At 40.4% G+C, this 26,613-nt stretch overlaps 4 protein-coding genes across 6 annotated transcripts; 1 reads left to right on the top strand and 3 right to left on the bottom strand.

Annotated features, from left to right (window-relative positions):
- Nucleotides 1–351: 351 nt before the first annotated feature.
- Nucleotides 352–8,179, bottom strand: LOC124073563 (adhesion G protein-coupled receptor E1-like). Its single transcript, XM_046415864.1, has 21 exons — nucleotides 8,098–8,179; nucleotides 7,800–7,931; nucleotides 7,489–7,635; nucleotides 7,263–7,388; nucleotides 6,775–6,918; nucleotides 6,194–6,340; nucleotides 5,969–6,115; nucleotides 5,831–5,868; nucleotides 5,392–5,472; nucleotides 5,042–5,071; nucleotides 4,782–4,944; nucleotides 4,578–4,691; nucleotides 3,828–4,003; nucleotides 3,516–3,692; nucleotides 3,202–3,405; nucleotides 2,820–3,061; nucleotides 2,653–2,719; nucleotides 1,770–1,861; nucleotides 1,227–1,386; nucleotides 1,070–1,126; nucleotides 352–795 (listed from the first exon to the last, which is right to left on the bottom strand). Exons 1-21 carry the CDS (start codon nucleotides 8,177–8,179, stop codon nucleotides 718–720), a joined length of 2,604 nt encoding a protein of 867 aa, XP_046271820.1. The 3' UTR covers nucleotides 352–717.
- A 4,249-nt stretch (nucleotides 8,180–12,428) lies between these two features.
- gtf2f1 (general transcription factor IIF, polypeptide 1) lies at nucleotides 12,429–17,212 on the top strand. 3 transcript variants are annotated; one of them, XM_046416063.1, is made up of 14 exons: nucleotides 12,429–12,514; nucleotides 12,902–12,974; nucleotides 13,191–13,237; nucleotides 13,648–13,720; nucleotides 13,936–14,129; nucleotides 14,530–14,700; nucleotides 14,821–15,026; nucleotides 15,167–15,317; nucleotides 15,442–15,497; nucleotides 15,685–15,816; nucleotides 15,949–16,019; nucleotides 16,150–16,291; nucleotides 16,408–16,546; nucleotides 16,685–17,212. In XM_046416063.1, exons 2-14 carry the CDS (start codon nucleotides 12,963–12,965, stop codon nucleotides 16,887–16,889), a joined length of 1,599 nt encoding a protein of 532 aa, XP_046272019.1. In that variant the 5' UTR covers nucleotides 12,429–12,514; nucleotides 12,902–12,962; the 3' UTR covers nucleotides 16,890–17,212. The 3 variants fall into 3 exon arrangements, with proteins under 3 accessions (XP_046272019.1, XP_046272018.1, XP_046272020.1); XM_046416062.1 differs by having other exon boundaries at nucleotides 12,435–12,514; nucleotides 12,896–12,974; XM_046416064.1 differs by lacking the exon at nucleotides 12,429–12,514 and adding an exon at nucleotides 12,546–12,657 and having other exon boundaries at nucleotides 12,896–12,974.
- Nucleotides 17,213–17,309: 97 nt separating this feature from the next.
- On the bottom strand, nucleotides 17,310–21,623 carry LOC124073669 (GDP-L-fucose synthase-like). The gene is made up of 11 exons (XM_046416065.1): nucleotides 21,463–21,623; nucleotides 21,134–21,305; nucleotides 19,871–19,985; nucleotides 19,644–19,772; nucleotides 19,325–19,398; nucleotides 18,750–18,883; nucleotides 18,578–18,642; nucleotides 18,364–18,430; nucleotides 18,120–18,199; nucleotides 17,894–17,993; nucleotides 17,310–17,586 (listed from the first exon to the last, which is right to left on the bottom strand). Exons 2-11 carry the CDS (start codon nucleotides 21,286–21,288, stop codon nucleotides 17,531–17,533), a joined length of 975 nt encoding a protein of 324 aa, XP_046272021.1. The 5' UTR covers nucleotides 21,289–21,305; nucleotides 21,463–21,623; the 3' UTR covers nucleotides 17,310–17,530.
- A 760-nt stretch (nucleotides 21,624–22,383) lies between these two features.
- alkbh7 (alkB homolog 7) lies at nucleotides 22,384–24,881 on the bottom strand. The gene is made up of 4 exons (XM_046416453.1): nucleotides 24,470–24,881; nucleotides 23,579–23,752; nucleotides 23,271–23,395; nucleotides 22,384–23,011 (listed from the first exon to the last, which is right to left on the bottom strand). The coding sequence occupies exons 1-4, from the start codon at nucleotides 24,740–24,742 to the stop codon at nucleotides 22,891–22,893; spliced, it is 693 nt and encodes a 230-aa protein (XP_046272409.1). The 5' UTR covers nucleotides 24,743–24,881; the 3' UTR covers nucleotides 22,384–22,890.
- Nucleotides 24,882–26,613: the final 1,732 nt, after the last annotated feature.

Here is a 26,613-nt window from a genome sequence, read left to right as displayed (position 1 = left end):
TAAATGCAACACAAATGGAAAGAGAAAGAAACAACTGAGACGTGAGTGTTTTTACTTTGTAGAAAGTTTGTTTTTTCAGACAGTGGCTGACTGAGGGTTCGAGCAATAAAATGTTTGTGAAAGCTCCCACGCCCAAACAAATGAATCACTTGGAGATACGGTGGCAATTTCCACAAGTCTCCCCAGTGTTTTATGTCAAGGTGAGAACTCCTGATAGTCTGGGCCTCATTTTGTTAAACTCTCTTGAGTAAAAATACTTTAAAGTTGTCTTTTGTGTGCTACATCAATTATTTAATAGCTATTGTAGTTTAATATGTTACAATAAATTACAATAGAAGATTTCTGATAGATTTCAAGTATTTAATGCATGAACTTTTCACATACAGTGATCTACGTCTAAAAAGTATTCAGCATTACAATATTATGGTGTTGCCATTGTTCACTCTTGAACCTGGCAATAGTAATTGGAGAAAGAGTAGCATTTAAGACATAACTTAAAACATTTCACTTTAAACCCTCAAACCATGAAAATATCCAGCTACAACCACAAGAAGTGGACAATAATGCATTCAAGATTCATGCTAAAATAGATGTGATATTTTTTATTCCCTAAACTAGAATTTATAAAAACATGATAACAACAACAACAAAAATAACTGATTATTTTGTGTCTGCTCTGTCTCTCTGTTCACTTTCTTTCTGTTCTCTTCATCAGCATTAGCAGTCATCATTTTTTCCCTCATCTGTCTTTTTCTCGGTCTTGTCCAAATCCTCAGACACTGAAGGTGCATCTTTCTGTTGAAACAGATTATTTAATCGATATTAGTGCTGTTGAAATTTATTTACAGTCTACGTACAACCAAAATGCTCAAAATCTGCACTGTTCACACCATCCATTTTACATACAAAGCACTGAATACAGCATGAGCTGAAGATATCAGCTGAGAATGAGGGATGATTCATGAGGGATGTGTAGGAGGGGAAGTAAATCAATACATGTAAGTTTGTTTGTAATACAACTTTTTCAAATTCAACTGGGATAAAAAAGGATTTATATCAAGGAACTCACCACAAATCTGTCATTTCCACAAGAGCATGTCAGCCATCTAATATACTCCTCTCTCACCTGGAACAAACAAATCAGCAATTCAGTGCTGCAAACACACACACACACACACACACACACACAGAAACTCTACAAAAGGAGACTGGTGGAGCTAAAGTACCTCCTTGTTGAGCAGACAGTGGACAATGAAGAGGAAGGTTCCCTGCTGGGAGTTAAGAATTATAAACAGGACCCGAAAGAACAGATTTGTCTGGTACAGGCCCAGAATCCAAGTACAGCCCAGTATGACAAACTGCGCCACAATCTTGAACAAAATCAGCCTGTAAAATAATTGAGAATTGAATGAGTTTCTAACTTATATATCTACTTAAAAAGAGCCAACACATTATCACACAAAAGGATGGAAAACAAAACTCTGTCCCCAAACCTCTCAGTCACCATAATAATGATTTTCTTCAGGATCCTAATTTTCGCTCAATATAAATTTATATTAGAATATCAAATTATAAATCAGCCTAAGGTCACCAAAATCCTTTAAATGAACATGTGGAGTATGTGATATGTTGTTACAGTGTATTTTTTTAATTGTCACCTTCTACTTTCCTGGAAACAAGCAACTTCTATTGAAGTCAAACAGCAAAATTCATAAATTTCTGATTTGTCATATCTATGTGGAGACAATTTTAACAGTCTTGCTTCATACCTGGTGTCTTTGGACTGAGAAATATCACTTTTCATGTTGGCCAATGTGGGTCTCAGACTCCACAGAGTCGCACAGAACAAAATCCAATTAAGCTGAAAGAGAGAGAGCGATAAAACAAACCACAACGTATTGCCAAATATTGAAAAACGCATTAAAAACCTCCACACAAACCTCCAATGATCGTAAAGAAACATCTCTTTGAGAAAAATACATAAATAGAGGTTCAATACAAGCTATGCCAAAAGTATGAGAGCCTCATCCTCTTTAGGGTGTCCTAGCAGTAAAAGGTGTCAACGCTCACAAGCTAACAAGAAGCTTTCTCCACAGCAAAATTGTGTAAGTAATCAATAAAATTTTCTTTAACAATTTGCCTAATTTGTGACTCAGTGCCATGCAGGACTGCTTTTTATCTTTTTTATCATTTAGTCAAATGACACACAAAATAATAGTCTTGTCCTCTACAGACATTTATCCACAGTTGGTGGACTACACTTTCTGGCAAGCTTCTGCATCACTTTTTCAGTTTCTTGTACATCAAAATTTCACCTTCCTTTGCATTACAACTTATGAAAACACCCTTTCTTCATGTCTCTCATGAAGACATGATGAAAGAAGTTCACCTGTTGAACTCATGTTAAGTAGGTGAATACAGGAAAATTTCTCTTTGGAATGCATGTATTTAGTTGGTCTTCATTGACAATCTGTTCATAACATTCTCAGCAACAGTATTTTGACAGATGTCAGTCTTAAAGTGCACCTTGGTTTGTTTTTCTGCAGGCAAAAAAAACATGGTCCAGACAATTATAGGGAACACACCAGGCTGAGATGATTGTAATTTCATTTAAACAGATAGGACACAATTGCTGATATCCAATATACTCACTCCAAGGATAACAATCACAGGGCCTGTTAAAGCCCAATTGAAACTGCGCTGTTGTGAGAGCCAGCACCTGCAAAAGAATCAGACAAATACAGTCTTCCAGCCTAGAGGCACATTAGATATACAGTAGAATATGAATGAGGGTATGTGTTACTGTTTGTCCTACTCACACATCTGCCTCAGTAGCACCGTATCCATCAGAATATACCAGTGCAGAAATACCCACAATCACAAATGGAACACCATAACCAATTAAATAGAGCAATGGCCTGGGGAGGCCATCTCTCTGGATGACCTGCACCTTGGAGAGCCTTCGGACCAACAGGTGGAGCTGTAGTGCCTCCAGGAGCATCCACACAAAACTTGCAATGACTAAGAAGTGTAGAAGACCTGCCATGACAGTGCAGGCCAGCTGCAGAGACACACAACAAAGAAATCCTTCAAGAATGATCTTCAGCAAAGATGGTCAGCTTCAGTCACATTATTGCATGTTTGAGAGATCCCATTTATTATTTTTGAAAGAAATAACAAGATCTCCATCTCAGGTTTTACCTCGTGTTTTACGTATTTGTCATTCCACAGCAGCAGCAGATGAGAAAAGAAAAGACTGAGGCACAGGTGGAGACGGGCTGTGTTGTTGATCTTGGGGTTCCAGCTACACAGGAGGAAGGTGAAGATGGCCAGAGCCAAGAAGAACAGTCCAACAATCACACACATTCGGTTTAGCCACTCTAAAAACGCATCATCTGGTGGAGGCTGAGAAGACACAACACAGAGTCAAACACATACTGTGATCGACCTGGCTTTGGAGTGGGTAACCCGCACATGCACATTCACATTCACATTCACAAACACATCCACAATACCTCCCCGATCTGCATGATGAGAGCAAATGTGGAGAGGTGAGAGCAGCTGCACACTGTGTAGTTTTCATTGGTGTATGCAACCCAACAGCCCTCCACTGACCAACGCATGGTCTTGGTCATTCCCTCTGTTTTGCCCTCCCAATACACGCAGGTCATCAAACCAGATTCAGGTGTTGTCTGTTCATCCCAGAGAAACAAAGATTTTTAGATTTGTTGAAAGATACCAAGCTGTGTGTCATTTAACATACTAATTATCTATCTATTTTTAAGATTTAATTTTAAAAAGCCGATGATAGATAAACTGGGCAGCACCTCCTTGTGACGGAGGGTGAAGTTGACAGGCTCTGTGAGGCTGGTGTTCTTAACCAAGGGTAAGATTGCAGTGATGACATCCGAGTACATCTCTGTCCTGTTTTCTGTTTTGAAGTATTGATGACTAAGAAGGCTCTCCATCCCATTTAGAGTCATGAAGGCTGCTGCTGCAGAACCTGAAAATGTCCACATAGTGAAGGTGATTATGTAACTCTTCCCTCACTTCACATGTCATTACAGTTTTCACAGCTCTGTGTTTTCAAGACAAGACAAGACAAGACAACTTTATTTGTATAGCCCATTTTTACAAGCAGTTTGTCTCAAAGGGCTTAACATAACATCAGCAACATCCTCTGCCCTTCGACCCCCACATTGACTCGCTGCCCAGAAAAACCTTTAACAGGAAAAAAATGGGAGAAATCTCAGGGTGAGCAACAGAGGAGGGATCCCTCACCCAGGACAGGCAGACGTGTGTCATTGTGTACTTCCTATTGTGCGCACAAAACTATTTTCTCTAGCATGTGACAGTCACCAAATTAAATCAAATCAATTTTCCCTAAGCACACCATCACACAAATCCAAAGGCTGTGCAGTGATTTGCCATCTTCAAATGAATTAAAACCAGCTGCGCTGCACAAGGTAGGAAGACAATATACCTCCCTTGTGGAAAACGGGGATGCAAAATTGCTGGTGTAATTCTTTTAAAAAATGTGGTAATTGCCATCGTCTTCATTATGAGCTGTCACTCACCATTGTTGTTTTTGGCCAGACTTTCCAAGTTGATCTCCATGATGTTTCCTTTGGCTGAGAGAAGAGATCTTTCTGCACGGCTGCTTCCAGGCCCAACAGTTTCGAGACTTAAATCTAACACACAGATTGCACTTTGATTTTATATCCACCCCAAGTTTACAAACAGCACGTTTCTACAATAAACCAACAGGAACATGTCTTTACCCACTGTTGGATTCTTCACAGTTCTCCTGGTTTGGTTCTGACCTGGCTGCACTAATGCAGACACTAAACGGTCTGAGAGGCCCAGGATCACACTGCCGGTCTCCCCGTCTCCTTCGCTACTCACCCTGACCGAGCTGGTAAGTGGTCCCACACCTGACACTTCCTGCAAGAATAAATATGAGAATAACTGACCTGCCTGATAATGAAAACACAGAGTAGGGTTAATGCAGTACACTGTTTATTTAGAGAACAACATGTACCATGGATGCTGAGAAGCTGTTTGCCACAGTCTGTAGAGAAAGCACAAGACACACAGAGAAGAAGACTTATGTAAATGTTGCAGTGCCATGCACGCATGATGTGCATCAAACTGAAGTTAAATTAATTTCCAGCTTATGTGAAACTAGATGTGCACATGAGCTACTGCGACTGAGTGCTCGAGTACAGAGCTCCTCCTCTTGATGAAACCAGGTCAAACTGAAAGCGGTGACAGTCCTCTTCCCAGTTATCTGTAGACTGTTTTCAGTATGAGAGCATCCAATCATGATTAACAGCACAGTCAAATGCTTAAACAGAACCCTCTGTGTAGGTCATTAGTGGCTCTATTCACCGGTTCTGGTAAGATGATGCCTGCGTTGTCTTTCAATTGCTGCTCCATGTGGCCAAGAAAAGCTCTCTCTTTTGTCTGTCCCTGTAGGGAATGCACAAACGTAACCTCAGTTACCTTTGCAGTTTAAGTGGAGTGTTTTAATCTGTGTGTGGTGAATGATGTGTGATAGTTGTATACCTAAAATCACTGTTGCACACTATATGCCGACAATACAAGTGAGCCTTTATTAAGAAGTGACAAATTTGACTGAGGCATGCATAATTTTGTCAAATTAACTTATTCCCCTCATGGGTAACTTGGATCTGTGATCTGTCCTGAATGTGTTTGTAACAAAAGTCTTGAAAACACACATGTGCTTTTGTGATATATCATGGAAATTGTCCTACAAGTATCTCAATGTGTAAAATTTGCTTGGCTGTGCCATTTTGCTGATATTTACCTCAGGGGGTTTTATCTCATCTAAAATGTCCTGAAGATCTGTTGAGTGAATGACAAGGAAAAACATGAGCCAGTTACTGAGCACATAGATTACTGCAGTGTACTGTATATTCAGTAGCCAAATGCATCCTAAGCTCACTTTGACAAAATGAGACCCCTAAAATCCACAGGATTCCAGTTGAAGGGAAGAATCCATCTGGACAAGAACAATAGAAGGTCCCTGGTACATTAGTGCACACAGTTTCTCTACCACATACACCAGGTGTTTCGATGCACTCATCTATATCTGTAGAAGAGAGAAAACACACAGTAGTAAAATATATGATAGTAAAATCAAAAGCCACACGAGTAGCAGTTCACACACCTGTGCATGGGTTAGTGGCGCTGGCTATCACCGCCAGGTTGTTCAGCCGAAAACCGGAGAAGCAGGTGCAGCTGTAAGAACCGATCGAATTTGTGCAGTTGGCATGGGGACCGCAGATGGTAGCATCTTTGACACACTCCTCAACATCTGCCAAATACATCACACACGGATGAATCACTAAACCAGACAGCTTTCTGCATGACTCTTGACTTCTAGTCTTCTAGACTTATTGTAGCGATAGCATTTCATTCAAATAGACCTTGAGGATAATCGCAGCCTCATGAAACTTTACAAAAACACTCCAGAAACCTCAGGCATGACAAATCACAGCATGGAGGCAGTATTTTGGAAGTATTAGTTATTAACTTCAAACTTTCTGCATATTCACTCAAATAGGTGAACCACACCTGCATCAAAAGATAGCTGTTTAACTCATCTCTTTCTGCCCTAGGCCATGGACTTATCCGTTCCCCTGTGTATACTGCTCTGGTGGGTTTCTATGGGCTGGGTCGCAGCTGCAGCTACAGTTGGTAGAATTTTCCAAAAAACATCTTGCATCTGAAAAACATCAGTTCAAATACCAATACAGATGTTGGCCTCGCCGGGTTCCTTGTCTGGTTCAGTTGGTGCGTACCCCACTTTGCATGTACAGGTATAAGCTCCAGGTGTGTTGGCGCAAATGGAGTCAGGGCCACAGATGGTTGAGTTGAAACACTCGTCCTTATCTGACCAACAGTTAACACATCCGGCATGAAATTATGAATATAAGAAAAATAAAAGGAAAAGGTCATTTCTCCAAATCTCCAAAATTTAAATGTCATTACTTTAGAAAATCAAAAGGACATATTTGCATTCCAGTTACCTGATGATAGATGCTGAAACATCTTCACAAAAGCATTTACTTATATTTTCCTCAGTAAAAATAATAATAATAATAATAAACTACCAAATTTGGTGATGACGGTATTAATGTTTTGACAGACATTAAATTCCAAACATAACATTTAGATCTGCACTTGGTAATACTGTTGACTAGATAAAGCAATGTGTAACAGTACAGTAAACACACCTTGGCAAGTGGGAGTTGCATCAGGTACCAGGTGGTAGCCTTGGTGGCATTCACACATGTAACTTCCTGCGTTGTTGTGGCAGGTTCCATCATCACCACAGACATTTTCAAGACATTCATTAATATCTATAGAGACAACAGACCTATGTCAACCTGGGAAGATATTTTCCAACCTGCTTAAATGTGACATAATTAAATCATAAAGAGATATGTTTTTATATGGTACCATTGCAATAGTTGTTCTGTCCAGGTGATTCTGCTGGATTTGTTGCACTGAATCCAGCGAGGCAGGTGCAAAAATAGCTACCAATGGTGTTATTACAAGTCGAATAAGGACCACAGATCCCTGCAGTCTTCTGACACTCATCTATGTCTGTCACAAGTCACAAACAGCAGTTAAAGTGGGAAATTCAGCACAAAATACAGATAATGAGCATGCATGAAGCATCTTAACATATTTCCAGCAACAAAAAAAAGGTAATTACAGTCTTCATAAATCACATTGTGATACAATACTGACGAAATCAATATACTTACCAACACAGCCATATGAATCTGGAGTAGGTAGATGTTGTGGGGGGATTTCATACCCAGGAACACAAATACAGCCTCCATCACCTGAGCACTTAGCAAGTGGTCCACAGGAATCAGGGTTACACTGATAATGATCTAAACAGAGACAACACACACACACACACACACACACACAGAGACAAACTCATTCTGAAAAGCTGAAAGTAGATCTCTTTAATTACAGCATTGAGCACACCATTGAGTGGAACATGACTACTTTAAAGCATAAAGGAAAGGATGACAGCGAGTAATTATTCCTTACAGGTAACATAACCCGCATTGCTGTACGGATGACTTGATGGTTTGTATATGTAGAATCCTCCAGGACACAGGACCACGCTCATTATAATAAGGTAAACGTTGCACAATCCAACATCGGCAAACACACTTCCAGTTGTTTCAGTTAAAGATTCAGTTGTTGGATATAACAAAGAAGAATGTATGGCGTATTGGGTACCACCAATGGGGCCTAAATGGCAGATTGGAATGATTCTGTCTCCACCAATCCCTGTGAAGCGCCACCACTTCCCGACAAAATGTGTATCACCCTTTGGGAAGCCAACGAAGGAAGTTGAGCGAAATAAATAGTTGCGCCATGGTTCGGTTACGTTGGTGTATCCATCACAAGAACCTGCACATAATGGCAAAATTATCACCAAACATTATTCCAAAATTACTGTGACTTCACCAAGAACCAGAATCTGTAGGTTATCTGATGTTTATGGATATATGTCATCCTTACCAGGTGGAAAAGCACAATGACCGAGAGTGAAGAGTGAACCTATAAAGCACAAAGAGGAGTTAACGGTTCTGAGAATAGCTGTCAGTGTTCTGTTCAAGATAATCTCAACACTGAATTAGCACAGCAATCAAATTGAATGATTTCTGTCAAAGTCTTCACATCATCTGAAAAAAGGATTACATGTAAATTTCATAAACATATAAACATATGCTAGACTACTAAATTACCTCTGCTGATGATATTGATGACAAGAAATGGACATGTACTCTTAAAAGACTTGTAAAAGCCACCAACATAATGTACATTATACTTATATATTTTCTGTAGTACTACTCACATTAATACTCACATTTTTTGGGCAAAAATAAACTTACAGTATTTTATTGCAGTAACTGTGCCATTGCCATTTTTTAGAATATTAGTGCATTTGGTTCCAAAAATAAAAGGGGCACGTATCATAATTGTCTGTCAGTCTAAATGCAAATCTGAATCCAGATTCAGGTATTAAAATAATTGTTCTGTCCTAGTGGACTTACATTAAATAAAGATATACACTGTTTTTTACTTTATTTTAGTGTAATAATTTGTTGCCCAACATTATCAATTATGTAAAACAAGAAAAAACTCACCCAGGAGAAGTGAAAAGGTGCCGCAATTCATCATGACGGGTCCACAAAAGTCCCTGAGTCCACAGATCACTAACCTGCGTGAATGTACATTTTTGGAAATTTGCACAGCATCCAAAAACTGTTTTTACAAGGTTTGACACTAATGCAAATTGACGTACTCGTGATGCAAAAGCTCAAATGCAGCACAAGTCACGTTAAGACATGACTGGCACTGAGCTCTGAGGTGCAAACTGTCATTTACATAAGTCTGAAAAACGTACCAAAGACACCATGTTGGAGTTTGATTGAAGGCACGTGGAAGGAAAAGCTGAGCTTTTCAAAATGAACTTACACACACAGTGAGATAACACAACTCAAGTCAAGACTTCAAGACAGTATAGTATAACAGTATAATCGTGATAAATGCTTCAGCCTTATAGTTTTCTATCTTTTTATTGTCTTGTTTAATTTTTTTTTCTGTTGGGTTTATTATTTGTTGCTGATGTGAGAATAATGTGAATTTATGCTGGCTTAGCTTCATTATCAGGACATTTTATCTGATATTCATACATCACATGTTATGCTTTGTAAATAAAAAGCAGCATTTTCTAACATTTCATGTTAAATGAGGAGGTTTGTTATGATATTAATGAAACAGCATAAAGGTGAAAGTTTTATTTTAGCTTAATTAGACTCCTGTCAAGCCAAATCCTAAATATAAAATGTTAAATATGAGGTTAGAGAAATTCTTGTTGATGTGGCTGAGCTGAGGGGGGACAAGTACTCAGATCTTGTATTTCACTAAAAGCATTAAAAGTAACAATACCACAGTTTAGAAATACTCCATCACAAGTAAAAGTAAAATTCAGTAAAATTACTTCCAGAGAGGCATACACTATATAGACAAAAGTATTGGGCCACCTAACCATTACACCAACAGGAACATTAATGACATCACATCCTAAATACACAGACAGCTTTGCAGCTGTAACAGCTGTGAAAACCAGCCCCATAATGAACTGTGTCTGGATACTTTTGTCTATATAGTGTATTTCAGAATAGGGTATATTACAGGACTGGATTATAATTCTGAATGTATTGATGTGTTAACCACTTCAGTGTGGAGGCTGGTACAGGTGGTTTATGTTGTAGAGTTTATCTGCAGGATAGCTTGTTAATTCCCTCTTGAAGATCAAAGATGTTTATCTTAATTTATGATACCATAATTTATTTGTAGAATATATATTGTAATATTAACAAATAAATGCACTGGACTAAATAATACAATATTTGTCCCTGAAATGTTGTGGAGCAGAATTATAAAGTCACAAAACAAAACAAAACAAAAATACTCAGGTAAAGTACAATAATTTAATAATTGTACTTTAGTACAGTACTTAGTTACTTTCTACCCCTGCTGCTGCAAAGTAGCCGTAGTAGTAAACATACTTTGGACTAAATGGTCATGACTTGGATATGCTTCTAATTTAAGTCCAAAAAAATCTTTTCACAAAAAAGTCTTTTCACTGTTTGTTTGCTATCAAAATCATCAGTTCTCTGTGAGTGTAAATATGTTTTTCATGGAAAAAACAATTGCTACGTGTCAATGATGTTGAAAAATACATTGTTAAAAAAAATAAAATAAAATACTTGCTTTGAGGAATCACATTCACCATCTGTTATATGACACACAAGGAGTGAAACTCCTCAGGAGAGTGCGTGCTTCACCTGTCAGGACAATTTGTCTTGTAAAACTGTGACATGGCAGTGCATCCAAGGCAGTATGTAAATGCCTTTCAAATCCCTAGAGGGAGAAACACTGATGTTTTTAAGTAAGAACAATTAGAGCCAACAGGTTTGATCTCTGATTGAGTGTCACATTGCAAATATCTTGTTTTTCTTTAATTTAATTTTAAAATCCAGTGTAAATACTGTAGTAAGATCACGGTTGATACACAAAAAGAATTTCATCTTCAGCCATTTCTTGATAACATACTATTTTAAGAAGATCTGTGGTGTTGTACCCCATGTAATTGTGCCTGTTGTATTCAGAATATATTGATTAATTTAATAAGGAGAAAAATTAAAATTCTATCACATGCCACAGGATGATGCAAAAACATGAAGAATCTGACATTATGTTAAAAACAATCACGGGGAAATGTATTTCGCACTGTTCATTTCAGTTGAAACTTAATATATTAGTATCTCCTGGCTTCTTATAAATCATATGTAAATAAAAGGTAATGACAGATACTTGAAAATAAATGTTATGTTGAGAACCTAATAACAGATACTTTTTTAAAAAACCTCTACCGTATGTAATGCATGCCAGTAATCAGGCCTGAATCGCGAGTGTTTACTGCCCCTTGGTGGTCAGATTGAGGAACTGCAGAGATCCTCTTGCAAAACTTCGCCTACTTCCAAAGTGCGTGGAGAAGAGCATATCTATTGAGGTCAATACTGCAGTGACGCGCGTGATATATAGAAAATCTTTATCGATGCGTTGTAAAGTTGTTTGTGTGCTACAATCAGAGGATTAGTGATATATGACACAAGGCGAGTTGACTTATATTAGTCAATTATTAGTGACCACAACAGGCAGCAGAGCAACCCGTCCAACAGCGAAGTCTCTCTGATTGACATGGTTATGGCTATGAGAGCGCTTTTTGTCGCGAGTGAGTTAGTGTGCCGTGCAGAGTCATCCCCAGTCACCCTGGTTAGACAACAAAGAGGAATCGAGTTTTATATGTGGGAGACTGCCGTGCGATTTCTCAACACAAAGGCAGGGTCATGCTGAATTGTGGATTTAATTTTTTATTACAAGTTTCGTTCCTGCGTTTTGAAAGGATTTACCGGAAGTGGCTGCATGCTTTAGAGGGTACTAACGTGGTATTGACGAATTTAATATATTGCAGCTCCACGCTTTGACCACAAGAGGGCAGTAGAATATTATTCATGATTATTACGTTATTTGACGCTAACGATGAGGCGTTAGTGATTCGTGAGATTTCAGCGTTAAGCTAGATAACATGTCTGCGGTAGATATGATAGCATGGAAACACTTCCTGTGAATACTTTCAAAATACAATCACCGAGCTAGCGCGAGTAGAAATAATAAATAATAATAACAAACATAATAATAAAGTTGTTGCTCAATTAATTATCACAATTTCATATTTTCCATCAGCCAGTAAAGCCGTGGGGTTCAACCCGAGCTCCCATGAGCTAAACAAAAAGGAGACCGGAGCACCCCTTGCGGAACCATTATATCAAGTCTACGTTTCTAGTCGGCTAACGGAACGAATACGGTGGAAGTGCGCGCACCGGTAAAACAGATATTTTATATAGGCTTAGATCATTTCTGTTTCAGTGTTAATACTTTGGATTTCTGTATGTGTGCACAAATTGTATACTACCCTTATTTCCCACAAACTCCACATTAGTTTGAAGATGGATTATCCTAGTTACGGTTAGCAGTAGCTTAGCTACAGACTGCGGCTAAAACTGTTTGCTAAATATGTTTACCTTTGTTTTAGCATCAGATGCAACTGTTAACCCTACAGTCCGTCTTTTTGACAACATACAGCCCAGCAGAAATCATTATTGCTATTTATGTTACGTTTGTTATATTATTAAGTCAACGCTAACGTGTTCTCTGTTCTCTAACTCGGTTAAGCTTTTAACTAACGTATCTTAATTTTTAATAGTGTAAGCTATCCGATTAGGCTGAAGCAACTGCTGATGTGGTGAGAGAATCCGGAGAGACGACCAGCCATGACCTCTCTGGTAAGTTTTCACTCTGCTCTCCCAACGACAAATATCTCCCTTTTATCCCCGCTGACTCTACTAAAGTCCGCTCTTGTGCATGTGCATTGCTGCAAATTCACGACCAGCCAACTGTACGGTAGTTAGCTTCAAATATCATTAGAGATGTGAGGAAAAATAAAGGGCTGATACAGTCCAAAAAACCCAAACAAACATCAGAATCTGTTTGTCTTGCAGGGGAGCAGCAGTTCCTCAACCACAGAATACACTGTGCGAGTTCCCAAGTGAGTAACATGTTCTGACAAGCGTATATCCACAAATATCCACTGTTAAGAATTTAAATGAGCCTCATGTCTCCACCTTGTTGTTGGTATAAATAGAAAAAAAAGCCTAGAAGGATTCCATCTCTGGCGGTTTCTGTGCATGGATGTTGTGTACTTCTGTGTTCACGTGGGTTTACCAAAGGAAATGATGTGTGTTGAAGGCAATTTACTTTATTTGACAAGTTTTGATTCTTTGTATATGTATCAGATTTGTTGCTTAAATATACCTTTCCAAATAAAAATGGATTTACCAGACTGCATGCACGATTAATTGATTATGCTGTAAGTAAATGTCCTGCCTGCTCCTGTGAGCTTCAAGTGGAATTAGCAGGTGGAGTTAATAACTTTTTGTTTGTTTGTCTGTCACACAGAAACACTAGCAAAAAGTACAACATCATGGCTTTCAATGCAGGAGACAGAGTCAACTGTTCAACTTGGACACAGGTGGGCTTCACATGGCAGATAGTTTGAGCTGCTGTCATCGCTTGGTAGTACAGAGAGAGAAATGACAAGCAGTGCGATTTCCCCTTCAAAAGAACAGGGAAATCAAAGGATACTGGAAACCTTAAGTCTCAGATGATTCACTTAAATTAGAAGCCATATATGCCATATACCTTTTAGTTTGACATGTTTTAGCATCTCCCTCTCTTTGTCTTCAGGCTCGTATGGAAAGAGACATGAGTGCTCGGCGGATATACGGGGAGGAAGAGATGCCGGAAGGTGCAGCTGGCAGCGAGTTTGGCAAAAAGCAGCGTGAGGAAGCACGGCGGAAGAAGTTTGGTATTGTGACACGAGAGTTCAAAGCAGAGGACCAGCCCTGGCTGCTCAAGGTCAATGGCAAGGCTGGCAAGAGGTGGGGAGAAAGACACTTCTTAACTTTCTGATTCACTCTCATTTTCACCAAAGTGTCTCTTTTAGAACCCGTCTGTGTCAGGAGGGAACATATACGTCATTATAATTCAAACTGACATGTTTTTGCATATGACTTATTATTTACACAAATCTCTTAGTCAGTTACTTTGAATCCATAGAGGACTTAAAGCAGGGAAGATAAAAGTTCTAGAATTCTAAAAGGCTGTGGTAAGCTAAAATGTGTTTTAGGCATGTTTTTAAAGTCAGCTTATAATACCTGGGTTTGTAGATATACTTATCAAATTTTCTCCATACGCCTATGTGTGCAGGCATGATGGAGGTTCCCTGCTGTTGTCAATACACCTGCTTTCTCCCTCTGTCTGTCTGCGTGTTGGCGTCAGGTTCAAAGGTCAAAAGAAGGGAGGTGTTACAGAAAATGCATCCTACTACATCTTCACACAGTGTCCTGATGGAGCTTTTGAGGCCTTCCCTGTCCACGGCTGGTACAACTTCACGCCGCTGGCCAAGCACCGAACTCTCACTGCCGAGGAGGCTGAGGAGGAGTGGGGCCGGTAAGGGAGTGGAGGAACAGGGAGGGATTTCAGTTTGTAGTGAAGAAGAAAAAAAAAATAAGTACTTATTCTCCCCAAATGGTGCAAGTTTGTGAAACAGCCATCCTCCTCCTTTTACAGAAGGAACAAGGTGGTGAATCACTTCAGCATTATGCTTCAGAAACGTTTCCGGGAGCAGGAGCGTGGTGACGATGAGGAAGATGAGTCTGAGAAGTCGGGGAAGAAGAAAAAGAAGGCGGGTGGGAGAGGGGGCGACCTGCGCATCCACGACCTGGATGACGACCTGGAGATGAGCAGCGATGACAGTGACAGCAGTATGGGGGATGGTAAGGAGAGAGAAACAGGATGGGCACCTCATCCGTCCCCTGCGAATTGTCATTATGACATCATACACCTGTAAGTTAACAACAACATTGTGTCATCTTGCGTTTTTTTCCCCCCCCCCACTGTTCTCTTTGCTGCACAGACGGAGAGAGCAAAACGAAGACCAAGAATAACACGGGGAAAGGAAAAGGAAAGAAGAAGAAGAAGAGGAAGAGCACTGAAGAGGCCTTGGAGGACAGCGATGACGGGGACTACGAGGGTCTAGAGGTGGATTACATGTCAGATGAAAGCAGGTCAGATCCGTAGCATTGCTTCATACAGAATCCACTGTGGACACTACAGTGTGTCATTTATTTATTCATTAATTTTTTTTGGTTGTGTTCCCTTTACTAATATGTCATTTTGTTCTCCAAACAGTTCAGAGGACGAGCCAGAAAAAGGAAAACCCAACAAAGGAGAAGACCTCCCTAAAGGTCAGACAGTTGAACATAACTGATCATTTTATGCACTTTCTTTCATTTATTCATATTCATGCCCATAATGTTGGTTGTGTGCGTGTGTGTGTCCTGATATTCCTGCCACATAACTGCTTGACTCATTGGCTTTCCTGAAAGAATGACTGTTATTTAGATTGTTGTTTAAATGTTTGTCCTTTTATAGGGATTGATGAGGCATCTGAAAGCGAGGAAGAAAGCGAGGAGGAAAAGCCGAATGAAGAGGAAGCAAAAGAAGAAGAAGAAGAAGAGGAAGGAAAGAAAACCCCGGTTCAGTTGGAAAAGAAGAAGAAAAAAGGTACGGGTTTCTCAGAGGCAGATGAGGATTTGACAACATGTGTACAACAGAATGGGGTCATAATAAACACAAGCAGTGTTCAGTGACACTCCATCACATTTAGTTTGAGTTGTGTGGATCTGTGTGTCGCAGACAGCAGCGGCGAGTCGGACAGCTCGGACGACAGCGACATCGAGGGAGAGACGGCCTCAGCTCTGTTCATGGTGATTAGCCTGTGTGTGTGTGTGTGTGTGTGTGGCTCAGTAAATGGATGTTTTCAGTTCTGAATGGTTTTGTATTTGCAGTGTTTTTCTTTTTGTCCTCATCAAATGCCTGTCTCCGTTCCTCTCCCAGAAGAAGCGCACGCCTCCTAAACGTGGAGGTGGGCGTGGATCTGCCGGCAGCTCCAGGACTGGCAGTCGCCCAGGGACACCATCCATAGACTCTGCCTCCACCTCCAATACGCTACGTGCTGCTGCCAGCAAACTAGAGCAAGGTGTTCGCTCGTACGCCGCAACACATGCACACAACACGTAAACATTTTAACGTGCAAAACTGAAACATGGCCATCACAATTGAAACTTGAGCTTCCTTTGTTGCTGTTTGCTGCAGGTAAGAGACAGACTCAGGGTCCTGCCACTGACTCACCAGCTGCCAAAAGACTGAAGATGGAGCCCAGCAGTCAGAGCCCTGGTCCTTCTGGGAAGAGTACACCTCAACCCCCATCAGGCAAATCCACTCCAAGCTCAAGGTACTTTATGCTTCTAAGAAATGTCAAGTTATTTCATTATTCTACACCATAATTGAATTCACATTAATTTTAGCTGAAATGTACATAGTTTGATTGATGGTAAGAGGGAAAAAACATTTTTATTCATCTACTCCACAGTGATGTGCAGCTTACAGAAGAAGCAGTCCGACGGTACCTGATCCGTAAACCGATGACCACTAAAGACCTGCTGAAGAAGTTCCAGACCAAGCGAACAGGTCTGAGCAGTGAGCAGACTGTCAACGTGCTGGCACAGATCCTGAAGCGCCTCAATCCGGAGCGCAAGAACGTCAACGACAAAATGCACTTCTACCTTACTGAATAACAGCGAGGGATGGAGTGGCAGGGGTGGAGAGGACGGAGAAAAGAACGACGGGCTGAAACTCTTCAGCTGAAAGATTTTGTTGTTATTTCAGAGAAGCCTGAGCCCTTGGAAAGAGACGCCTTGTGTCCGTTTTAAAACAGGCAGGTATCAGATGTTTTCACAGGTACACATTTATAAAAACTTGTTTTTGTTAAGCATCTCAAATTTCTTTTCCAATGTCTGGAATATCACACCAAACAACAGAAAAACGGCTCAATCTCTGAAGGCTCTGAAGTGATTTGTTTTTCTTAGGATGGAACTTTTCTAATAAATCTTAAAAGCTGCAGCGGTGTGAGGATTTTCTCTTTGTACTCCACGTGTGTCCTCATTGGGACATGCTAACTCTTTGTTTTTATTAAATTATTACACAAAGACTGGTGCTTGAAAATTAAAATATTTATTTTTCAGCCTCTTTCCAAATCATTCAACCATTTCATTAAATATTTAAGAAGGGAAAGAATCCAGAGATTAAAAGGTGAAAAGAAGGCTTTGATATAAATGAGATGTACAGTATTGTTTGATGTAGCACTGAATTAACCAGTACTGCACACTTATAACAACTTGCAGAAGCAATAAAATTTTCAGCTCAGTGTTTGGTCACTTCATGTCCGGGCAATGTCATAGTTGGCCATGAACCAATCACAGGTCATCTTTATGGCTGTAAGAAGAGGAATAAACAAAAACAAGTCACCTTCACCAGCCTGAGGGTGCATGCATATATTCACTGAAATCCCTCATTTGCTTGTTGAGAAGCGTAAACACACGTGCCAAAAACAAAAGAAAAAAAAAAAAAGGTGCAGTGCAAAAGTCACATAAATTGTCAGAAAAAAAAACATTTTGATATTACTGATTTACTGTGTTGCCCCTGGGCTCACATCCATGCACCGCAGCATTTTAGTGTTAAAATAACGGAGCAGCTACTCTCCTTATTTATCATTAAGATGTAGAGCACAGTGAAGTCTGACCTTCTTTGAGGGGTGTAAACGGGAAGTTGGGGAGGTAGCGTCTTAGCTTAGCGTTGCTGGCTGTCTTCTTCATCTGGCCGTCCGACATGCTGGTGTCAAACTGATGTCAGGGGTCAAGGGGAGACCGGATTTTAACTCTGCGGGTTGTGAGCTTAAAAGACTACATAGAGAATGTTCTACTTTTAACAACCGAGTTTAGGATCACGTGGACACACTGAAAGGATACGCGTATTTCGCCTTGGAAGTCCAGGGCTTTTGCTATCATTTCCACAGCCTCTTTGATTGAGACCTCATCCTCTTCACCCACTGAAAAGAAATCAACATTGAATGAATGAACTATAGATACACTGACTGTATCCCGCAATTCTGTGTCATTAAGGAACTACTTCCCCCATTTACGTTAAGCCCAGTAAAGATTCCCAAACGTACATAATAATGCTGGCTAAGGGTGAACACAGCTCTGTACTCACCAGAGAGGATAAGGGGTTCGATCTCTTCGTATTCTCTCAGGGCCCAAACGATTAGACGACCCAAGTCCTGAGAATAAATACAGATGATGATACTTAGGAAGTGAACGCCTTCTTACATGACATATAAAATATATAGATATATGTTACATTTGTCAATCACATACTGTGAGTACAGTGCACTCACACAACAGGCTACAGCACACAGAGAGCATACCAGAGAATAGATGAACTGTCTTCTCGGAGCTCCAGAGCCGCACACATTCACAGGAGTTCCTTCCTCTGCGAGAGAGACATGAGATGACAGATTATTTTACCTTCACATCTGTCTCTGTGTTTGTGTGACCGCTGTGTGTATTGAGATTCATTTGTGGGTCTGAATTAATCACTTTTGGCTTCATATGTCTTGTTCATGAGCGCCGACAGCACATGTCCGTTTTCTATGTTGAAGTTATCATAGGGACCAAACACATTGGTCGGGATGACTGCTGTGTAGTGATGACCATACTGCTGGTAGTATGCCCTGTCAACACACACACACACACACACACAAACAGTGAGACAAACTCTAACACAGAGGAGCATGTTTCTGCAGGCGTTCGTGTTTACTTGTTCCTTGTCGGTAGCTCAAATATGTGGAGTAATCGACACATTTCCCAACAAGCTCATCTTTAATTAGAAACTCGATCCCAACTAGAGCCCATTTTTTTCTTTAGGACAGTCTCAAACTGAGCTGGTAAAACAATGTGCACTTGCCAAACAATCGGTTATGGGGTGAATCCAGCGTCACACAGCAGTGGATTGTGTTTGGGCACTGAGCCATAGCCACGGGTTGATTAAATATGACAAAAGACAGAACAGGAACAACTTGTCTGGTCAGGTGCTGCCCTGACAACCATTTTGTGGAGGATGAATGTTTGTCAGATTGACGCCACACCCCTGTTTGCACTGCACAGCTGCTTACCTGTTCTGAACATCGATCATCCTTTTAGCATGCGAGTATCCAAAATTGGAGGTATGAGGTGGTCCGTTGTGTATCTATGAGAGTGGGGAATTGAAGTAAAGAGGTAAAAACCAGTGGCCTTTGCAGCACTGCACCCTGATAATTAGTGTCTGAGTCTGGTGTCACTGAGAAAACCAGGATATTTCCAGAATATTTCAAATCTTGGAAGTATTGATTAGTTCATTAATAATACATATACAGATAATAATACATAATACATTTTATATTCAGAGGACCTACACTGGATAAATAGTGTGTGTGTGTGTGTATTTTAACTTACCATGGTCTCATCTATGGGGTATGTGGTTTTGTCAGGGAAGATGCAACTAGACAGGCAAGACACGACCTTGGTGACACCCATCTCGTGGGCTGTTTGTAGCACGTTGTCATTGATTTTGAGGTTGTTCCTCTGTGAAGGTAGCGTTGATACACATTTTTCCCACAACAGTTTAACTTCTGCATTTTAGACAGTTCTGGTAGATCACTCATATGGCAGCATAATCTCACCAGAAAGTGCAGGTTCTCCCTCATGTGAAGATAGAGCCCTCCGACCTTTGCAGCGAGGTGGATGACGTGGGTGGGGCGATACTTCTTGAACACAGCCCTGGTCTGCTCAACATCTCTGTTCATGTTTTAACGTCACGGGTGAAAGTGGGGAAGAAATTTGAAAAACAAACAGGTTTTAAGAAAAACGACTTTGGATTGGTGTGTGTGCTCACCATAGGAAAAGTGAATCAGAAACACTTTTACTAACTTCTGACCATGTCTGTAGTGGATCTTCATATTTTTTCTGAGGTGCATGTCATAAAAGTCATGCAATATTTACTCTGCCTTGGTGCTGCAAAGATCTTATATAACACAGCTGATAAACATTAAACCAATGTATGAATACTTTACTTGCAGTCAGGTAGTTTTAACAGTTAAAATACATGGTAAAATGAGGAACCCCTGTTTTTTTATGGCTTATTATTTTCCTTTTGCGCTAGCAGAGCAATGTCTGTCTATAATATTTGTAGAAGCTGAGGGGAGTGAGGCAAAGAGAAAGAGAGAAGGTGAGGAAGGTGAGAGAGGAAGAGAAGGTACTGTCCACCGTGTCCAGGACTGGATTAGCATGTTGACCCTATGTTGTTCCTCACAAACAAAAACTGACCTGTTCACGTACCATAACACTGATTATTATTGTATAAATGTGTTGTATAAAACACACAAAATCTAAACGTATGCAAACGCAATCACACGTAAAATAATGTTATTTTTAATACACTTAGCCAGGAGAGACAAGTGAGGGGGGGTTAAAGTGACAGCCAGAAAATACAGAGGGAGAGAGAACAAGAAGGTGAAGAGGATGGAGAGAGAAATAAGGCAGAGAGACGGCTGAAGATGAGGGAACAGACAAAGGAAACAAGAGAGGCACAGAAGTCAGGATTCAGCCAAAGAGCACAAAAACACAGAGACACCTCTAAGCAAGGCTGTTGACTCCCTACACCAAGCACAGTATTCACATTCACTGAAAGATTAGACACCAGATGTCTGAGTGCAACAATGAGAGTATTGCTAAATCCTGGGATGGGTTGTTGCCTGCACATGCAAAGCTTGTGGTGACAGGAGTGGTGACGCAGACGAGTAGAAAAAAGCAAGAGCTTTCTATCCAACACATTTTGCAAAGTTATTATTATTATTTTCTTTTTCTAATGGCACAAAAATCACTTTCCTAAACTTTGTTTATAGGTACACTCCAGCAGAAACGAATCACTCAAAAAAAAAACTTACACAAGATCAGCATCCTTAGATGAAAGAAAGATCCATTCCTCTCCCTCCAGTTTCCCACCTTCCTTTTCCACCACATGCTCAATGGCTTTGCCCACCAAGCCGGATCCACCGGTCACCAGGACACGCATCGGCCCCGCTTTGATCTCCGACGCCATCTTTTAATCTTTGCTGGCTGGTCGGAGTTGACAGTGAAAGTTACACAGAAAAGAGGTTTCATGATTCAAATAAATACCTTCCTAACTGCATTACTTTACAGCTATCTAATCAAAAGTAATACTTCCACGTGCTCTGATGAAATCGGGTGTTTCTCATGCCTTCATGTTACTTACTTGACCTCCTTGTGATTTGAGAGCTGAAGAGCGGAACACGGAAGCGCGCCTGTCTAGCCAGGGGTTGCCAACCTGCCAGGTGAGTACCTGCACGTTATTTCAGCTTGATCCTCCTTCACGTGTGATGAGTGAGTGATGAACAGGATTGAGGTGCGTGATGTCATGCGTGACTCCTCCTACACCTCTGCCTTTGGACTCAGCATTATGCGTTTATGAGTTTATGAGATATGCATTCATGTGGATTAGTGCACAAAACAAAAGGAAATATTTCGCTTGAATGTTCACATAATTATTAAGGACTTAAAAAAAAAATGCTGGAATAAGATCCATTTAAGCAATAGTGGCTTACAAATTTCTGTCGTGGAAAAAGAAATATATCACTGGCTAATTAATATCACTCACCTGAACATAGACTTTATAGACAAAAGTTTTGGGACACCTGACCATTACACCAGCAGAGATTTTAATGACATCACATTCTAAACACACAGACAGCTTTGCAGCTCTAACAGCTTCCACTCTTCTGTGAAGGCTTTCCACAAGATTTTGAAGTGTTCCTGTGGGGTTTTTTGCGCATTAACACAGCAGATTATTTGTGAGGTCAGACACTAATGTTGGACCAAAAGATCTGGCTCGCAATCTGCGTTCCAGTTCACCCCGAAGGTGTTGGATGGGGTTGAGGTCAGGGTCCACACCAAACTCATCCAACCAGGTCTTTATGGAGCTTTGCTTTGTGCACTGAGGCACAGTCATGGTGGAACTGAAGAGGGCCTTCACCAAACTGTGTATAACCTGTTAGTGGCAGAATCACATATCAGCACTCAAGACAGGTAATGCTCTTCATAGCAACGGGTTCGAAAAAGGAAAGTTACTTTTCAAGCTACTCAAATATTATTTTACTTAATAAAAACACAAAACCTGCAGATTCTCACCAGCTTTTATTGCATTCAAGTTCACTTGAGTTTTATGTGGACATTATTCACAGAGGCTCTGTATTTCACAGAAGTAGACAGACACAACAAAGTGATGGTAATACTTTAAAAAACATACACACAAAGAAATATTTCACACATTTAAAGCTGACATCTTTTCTGGCATTGAGTGGTGACTGAAATGATGCTCCAACTACAGCCAAGAGGGTTCAGATATTTTGGAAACTGTTGTAAATATCTCCTGTTTATTCAAATCAGCACTGCAAAACTTAAAAGATTCTCTGATGAATTTAGTGATGATGACGGGCTCATTTGGTTAATTAATATCCCTAAAACTATAAACACTGTAATAAACCAAAGATGTAATTATGAGCAATAAATTAGCTAACAAAAACAATTACATTTAATCAGATGTTAGATTTAATATATAGCGGAGATCACTGACGCGATCCTCTAAATCCTGTAAATATCCAGGCTTGTTGAGCTGAGGTGGGTGTCAGCCCGGAAGGTTCCGACAGATGACAGAGATCCGACGCAGCCGAGGCACTTTCTGTCCATTGAACACAGAGTCTTCATCTTTCAGGATCTCATGAGTGAAGTTATATCTGGCCTGGTCCCTGTATGGGTGTGATGATAAAACGCATGACTGCACTGTTTAAAGTAAGATGTTGTTACATATCCTGCAGAATATGATACAATTACAGCACACTCCATGAGCAAATATGTGTCGCTAGTGCCTGCATTGCCTTTGATTGGTATTCATCCTGTAGTAGAGAGTACATTTTATCCTGGGAAAACAGCCCTGTGCAGTAATAAATAACTCAAATACTTCATATTAAAATATAACATTTGAGCAAATTTCAGCATATACTGAACCTGAGAATGTAGAGGGAGTATCGGGGCAGCAGCAGGTCCAGCCATTCACTGGGGGAATCCTCCTTCACCAAGCGCATGACACTGTCCGACAAAAGGTTCAATCCAGCGATGGTGCTACCGCAGAACTGAAAAATTAGAAGGTGAAAAAGACAGCAAAAGCACAGCTGGCATAACAGCGCAGCACACACAAAAGGCTTCCTCAAAGGCTGTGGTGCTGAGGATACTGTCCACGTTAGAACCTAACATTTGTGATTTGTAGGTGATTGTATGTAACACTGCCCATGCAGAGGGAAAAAAGAGAAACCTACCTTGACACTGTCAACGTGAGGCTTGATGTAGCCAGTCTTGTCCAGATCTAGAACATGCACGGGCCCGAGGAGTGGACCACCCTCAGGAAACGCTGCCGACCGGACACGATTCAGGATCTCCTCACACGCTGCCCCCCACCTCACACGCTCAGTTTCACGGTAGCCATGAATAGCCTTCATGTGGGTAAGTGAACACAGCACAAATAAAGTCACTGTCACTTTAAATACATTTATGCATGAACTATTTATTTCAAGGCCAACATTTTGACAAGCTGCTTTTATGAACCATTTGTCGAGAGTGTGTGGCTCCGTTTCCCGATTACTCTTTGGGATGATTTTGTGGAGTGATCCTGTGATTTGCCTATGTCACTTTGAGCCAATGAAAACACACAGGAACTTCAAGCATGTACATGTGGTTCAGTTTGAATCAATGAGTCTAATACATGAATGTGTGTGTTGCATTATTGCTTCATTTCTGATGTTATGGCATGGTTTTCATGTCTTCACAACAAACTGTTGTTGCCTCCTATCTTGGCCAAGACATCCTTAAAATTGGATCTACATTAAAATGAGCCAGACCCACACTCGGAAACAGGGTGAAACTATATTTTTCATGTGTAATCAGGTATAGGATATGGGCAAAAAATGCCTTTCAAGGTGATATATAGCACTGAAAGATGTGCGAGATGTGGATCAAAGTCAATCCGTGAATAACGAAGATATGAGTGGGTCCTTACTCTAACACACATTAACACAGTCATTAATAATTGGGCTAAATTCATTACAAAACTGTAAAAGGTGTGCGTGTCGACCATGACCCTCCAAGTTCATGTGTGAAATGTATGTGGACCCGTTATAACAACCAACCACGTCCTTGTGAACTTAACTTACATCGTCCCAGTGGTCGAATTCGTAACGTTTCTTCTTCAGGCCTGGGTCCAGCTCTCGCAGAAATGCCTGCTCCTCCTCCTCAGTTATGAAGGCCGCCCTCACCTCCACCTGCGAGCCGAGTCTCTGCACGAGCTCCCGGGTTGACCCGACGATTAGAGACCCATCTCGGACAGGTGACAGGCCGCTGCTGGCGCAGGAGCTCAGGCGACGTTGGTGACTGGTGTAAACAGCTGGTCTATGAATTCGTTGTAATACTGTCAGCAAAAGTTTCATCCTCCTCCCTGAAATGTTATTAGCCAACCTCGCTACGCAGTCCTGTTTACGTTAAGCTGCTTTTTGGTCTTGTTTATAGAAGTCGAGCTTTTATGTGTGGCGCCATGTTGGTAGCGCAATGCATTCTGGGGCGCGTAGTCTTCCGGCAGTAAAATACGCGAATGATTTCTCTGCTGAGACTGAGGAATAAAAATAGAAATAAAAACCTCGTTTGTCAATCTAAATGTTATGTTTAGCGTATACAGTATTTGTAAACAGTCGAAATGTCTGAACTCTGTCGCCTGACTTATAGCTTGGAGTGGAGTAACCTTGGGAAGGTGACATGTAACGTTACGAATTTCTCTAAATGACCTTTTGTGTGGTTGACTTTTGTAAGACACCCCATGTATACACTTGTCAACTTTGACTCATATAAAATAGTGTAATATCATATTATTATTATCCTTAACTGTCGAGGCTAAAGAAACAGACAACAATGGTCAGTGCTGACAAACTGTAGCCTAATGGCTGTCAATAACAGTTGATTCTATTTTTGCCCCAAAGCTCAGTATATCTGTGTATAGATATATTATCTTTATGTGCAGGCTCACAGGCCTGCGTGCAATGCTCTGCCACAAAAGAAGCCAATTGAGTGCAAGCTTTCTCTTTGCTCTTTTGCTCTCATAGCTTTGGGATATGAAGACTCAATAAAAAGCGTCACGTAGTAAGGAGCGAATGCAGATGTTGTAATTCTGCACGCTGACCACTGGAGGGCAGTGAACACTGATGATTGTGAGTGCGATCTGTGATTGTCCACCGCACATTTTCAGCGTACACTCACAAAGGCCTTATTATTATTATTATTATTATTAGTAGTAGTAGTAGTATTTTTGCAGGTTAGCACTACATTACATGGTGCAGGGAATGTCTGATTGCAAACACCTGGATCATGTTCAGATTAATAACTTCTCTATTTTTAATATAAATTAATATCTTAATTGTCCAATGTGTATTATACCTGAGTAACAGCATCCGTCATAATCGGACAAGAAAAAATCACAGATGAATGATAATGAATCAAATAAATAAAGGCATGTTTATTTAATAAAAAAAGCAGAAGAAATTATTAAGGAAATGAAAACAATAGATAAACAGCAAAAGTAAGCAGTTGATGCAGAATTCAGTTAATTAATATGGGGAATAGAGATTCTTTTATTTTTCTTTGTCACATGAGGACCCACACAGTGAAAGGTGAGGGAGGACCTTATTTAAAACATTTACAGAGTTACAAAAGAAATGGAGCATGAAAAAAGAGAGAGCCAAAAGTTCTGAGAGCAGTTAAAACAGTGACTTCATCCTCACTAGAGATTCCCCCAGAAAAAAAATAAATAAATAAAAGAAAAAAAAATTGACCTATATACCTACCACTAAGGACAGGACAGCTCTCTCATGTGCTTTGTATTCCGATGAACCCCTTGTTAGTGAACTAGTGGTTTACAGGGAAAGATGATGTTTCAATTCAATATCAGATCAGACCAGATCTTAAAAAAGAAAAGAAAAAAAAGTAACTATCAGGGATCCAGAAAGAGATTGAGAAAAAGAATGAGAAAGAAGCTGGGTTACCCTACCTGTGATTAGGTTAATAACTCTAGATGTTTCAAAATGCAGTTTGCTTATTTCATTAGGCAGACAACTTCCAATGTGGACGTGGGTGTGTTTTTGTCAATTACACTTTGGCCTATAGTCACCATACTTTAACACACGTGTGTGGGAAATTTTACTTTTGATACATGAGGGCATGAGCATGTACATGCAGCATGCACAGCCACGCACCCACTGCACATATATGGGCCTACAAGGATTATTAGTGCTCCTTCTGTGAGCCGGCTGTT

Source organism: Scatophagus argus, chromosome 16, assembly GCF_020382885.2.
Source record: "Scatophagus argus isolate fScaArg1 chromosome 16, fScaArg1.pri, whole genome shotgun sequence".
In the NCBI taxonomy this organism is placed as follows: Eukaryota; Metazoa; Chordata; class Actinopteri; family Scatophagidae; genus Scatophagus; species Scatophagus argus.
This window is presented reverse-complemented; position numbering and strand designations above follow the sequence as displayed.

What these genes read in the sequence shown, in the direction of transcription:
- LOC124073563 (XM_046415864.1), bottom strand. Translation starts at nt 8,179, where the DNA reads ATGAGCGTGGTCCTGTGTCCTGGAGGATTCTACATATACAAACCATCA. An exon ending in AGATTCATATGGCTGTGTTG is followed by an intron (nt 7,636 to 7,799) that starts GTAAGTATATTG and finishes GACTTGTGACAG; the next exon opens with ACATAGATGAGTGTCAGAAG. An exon ending in ACAGCTTCTCAGCATCCATG is followed by an intron (nt 4,945 to 5,041) that starts GTACATGTTGTT and finishes TTATTCTTGCAG; the next exon opens with GAAGTGTCAGGTGTGGGACC.
- gtf2f1 (XM_046416063.1), top strand. An exon ending in TGCCAGCAAACTAGAGCAAG is followed by an intron (nt 16,292 to 16,407) that starts GTGTTCGCTCGT and finishes TGTTTGCTGCAG; the next exon opens with GTAAGAGACAGACTCAGGGT. An exon ending in AAATCCACTCCAAGCTCAAG is followed by an intron (nt 16,547 to 16,684) that starts GTACTTTATGCT and finishes TCTACTCCACAG; the next exon opens with TGATGTGCAGCTTACAGAAG.
- LOC124073669 (XM_046416065.1), bottom strand. Translation starts at nt 21,288, where the DNA reads ATGGCGTCGGAGATCAAAGCGGGGCCGATGCGTGTCCTGGTGACCGGT. An exon ending in ATGATCGATGTTCAGAACAG is followed by an intron (nt 18,884 to 19,324) that starts GTAAGCAGCTGT and finishes GTGTGTTGACAG; the next exon opens with GGCATACTACCAGCAGTATG. An exon ending in ACTTCCAAGGCGAAATACGC is followed by an intron (nt 17,994 to 18,119) that starts GTATCCTTTCAG and finishes CCCTGACATCAG; the next exon opens with TTTGACACCAGCATGTCGGA.
- alkbh7 (XM_046416453.1), bottom strand. Translation starts at nt 24,742, where the DNA reads ATGAAACTTTTGCTGACAGTATTACAACGAATTCATAGACCAGCTGTT. An exon ending in AATTCGACCACTGGGACGAT is followed by an intron (nt 23,753 to 24,469) that starts GTAAGTTAAGTT and finishes ACCCACATGAAG; the next exon opens with GCTATTCATGGCTACCGTGA. An exon ending in CTCACGTTGACAGTGTCAAG is followed by an intron (nt 23,396 to 23,578) that starts GTAGGTTTCTCT and finishes CTAATTTTTCAG; the next exon opens with TTCTGCGGTAGCACCATCGC.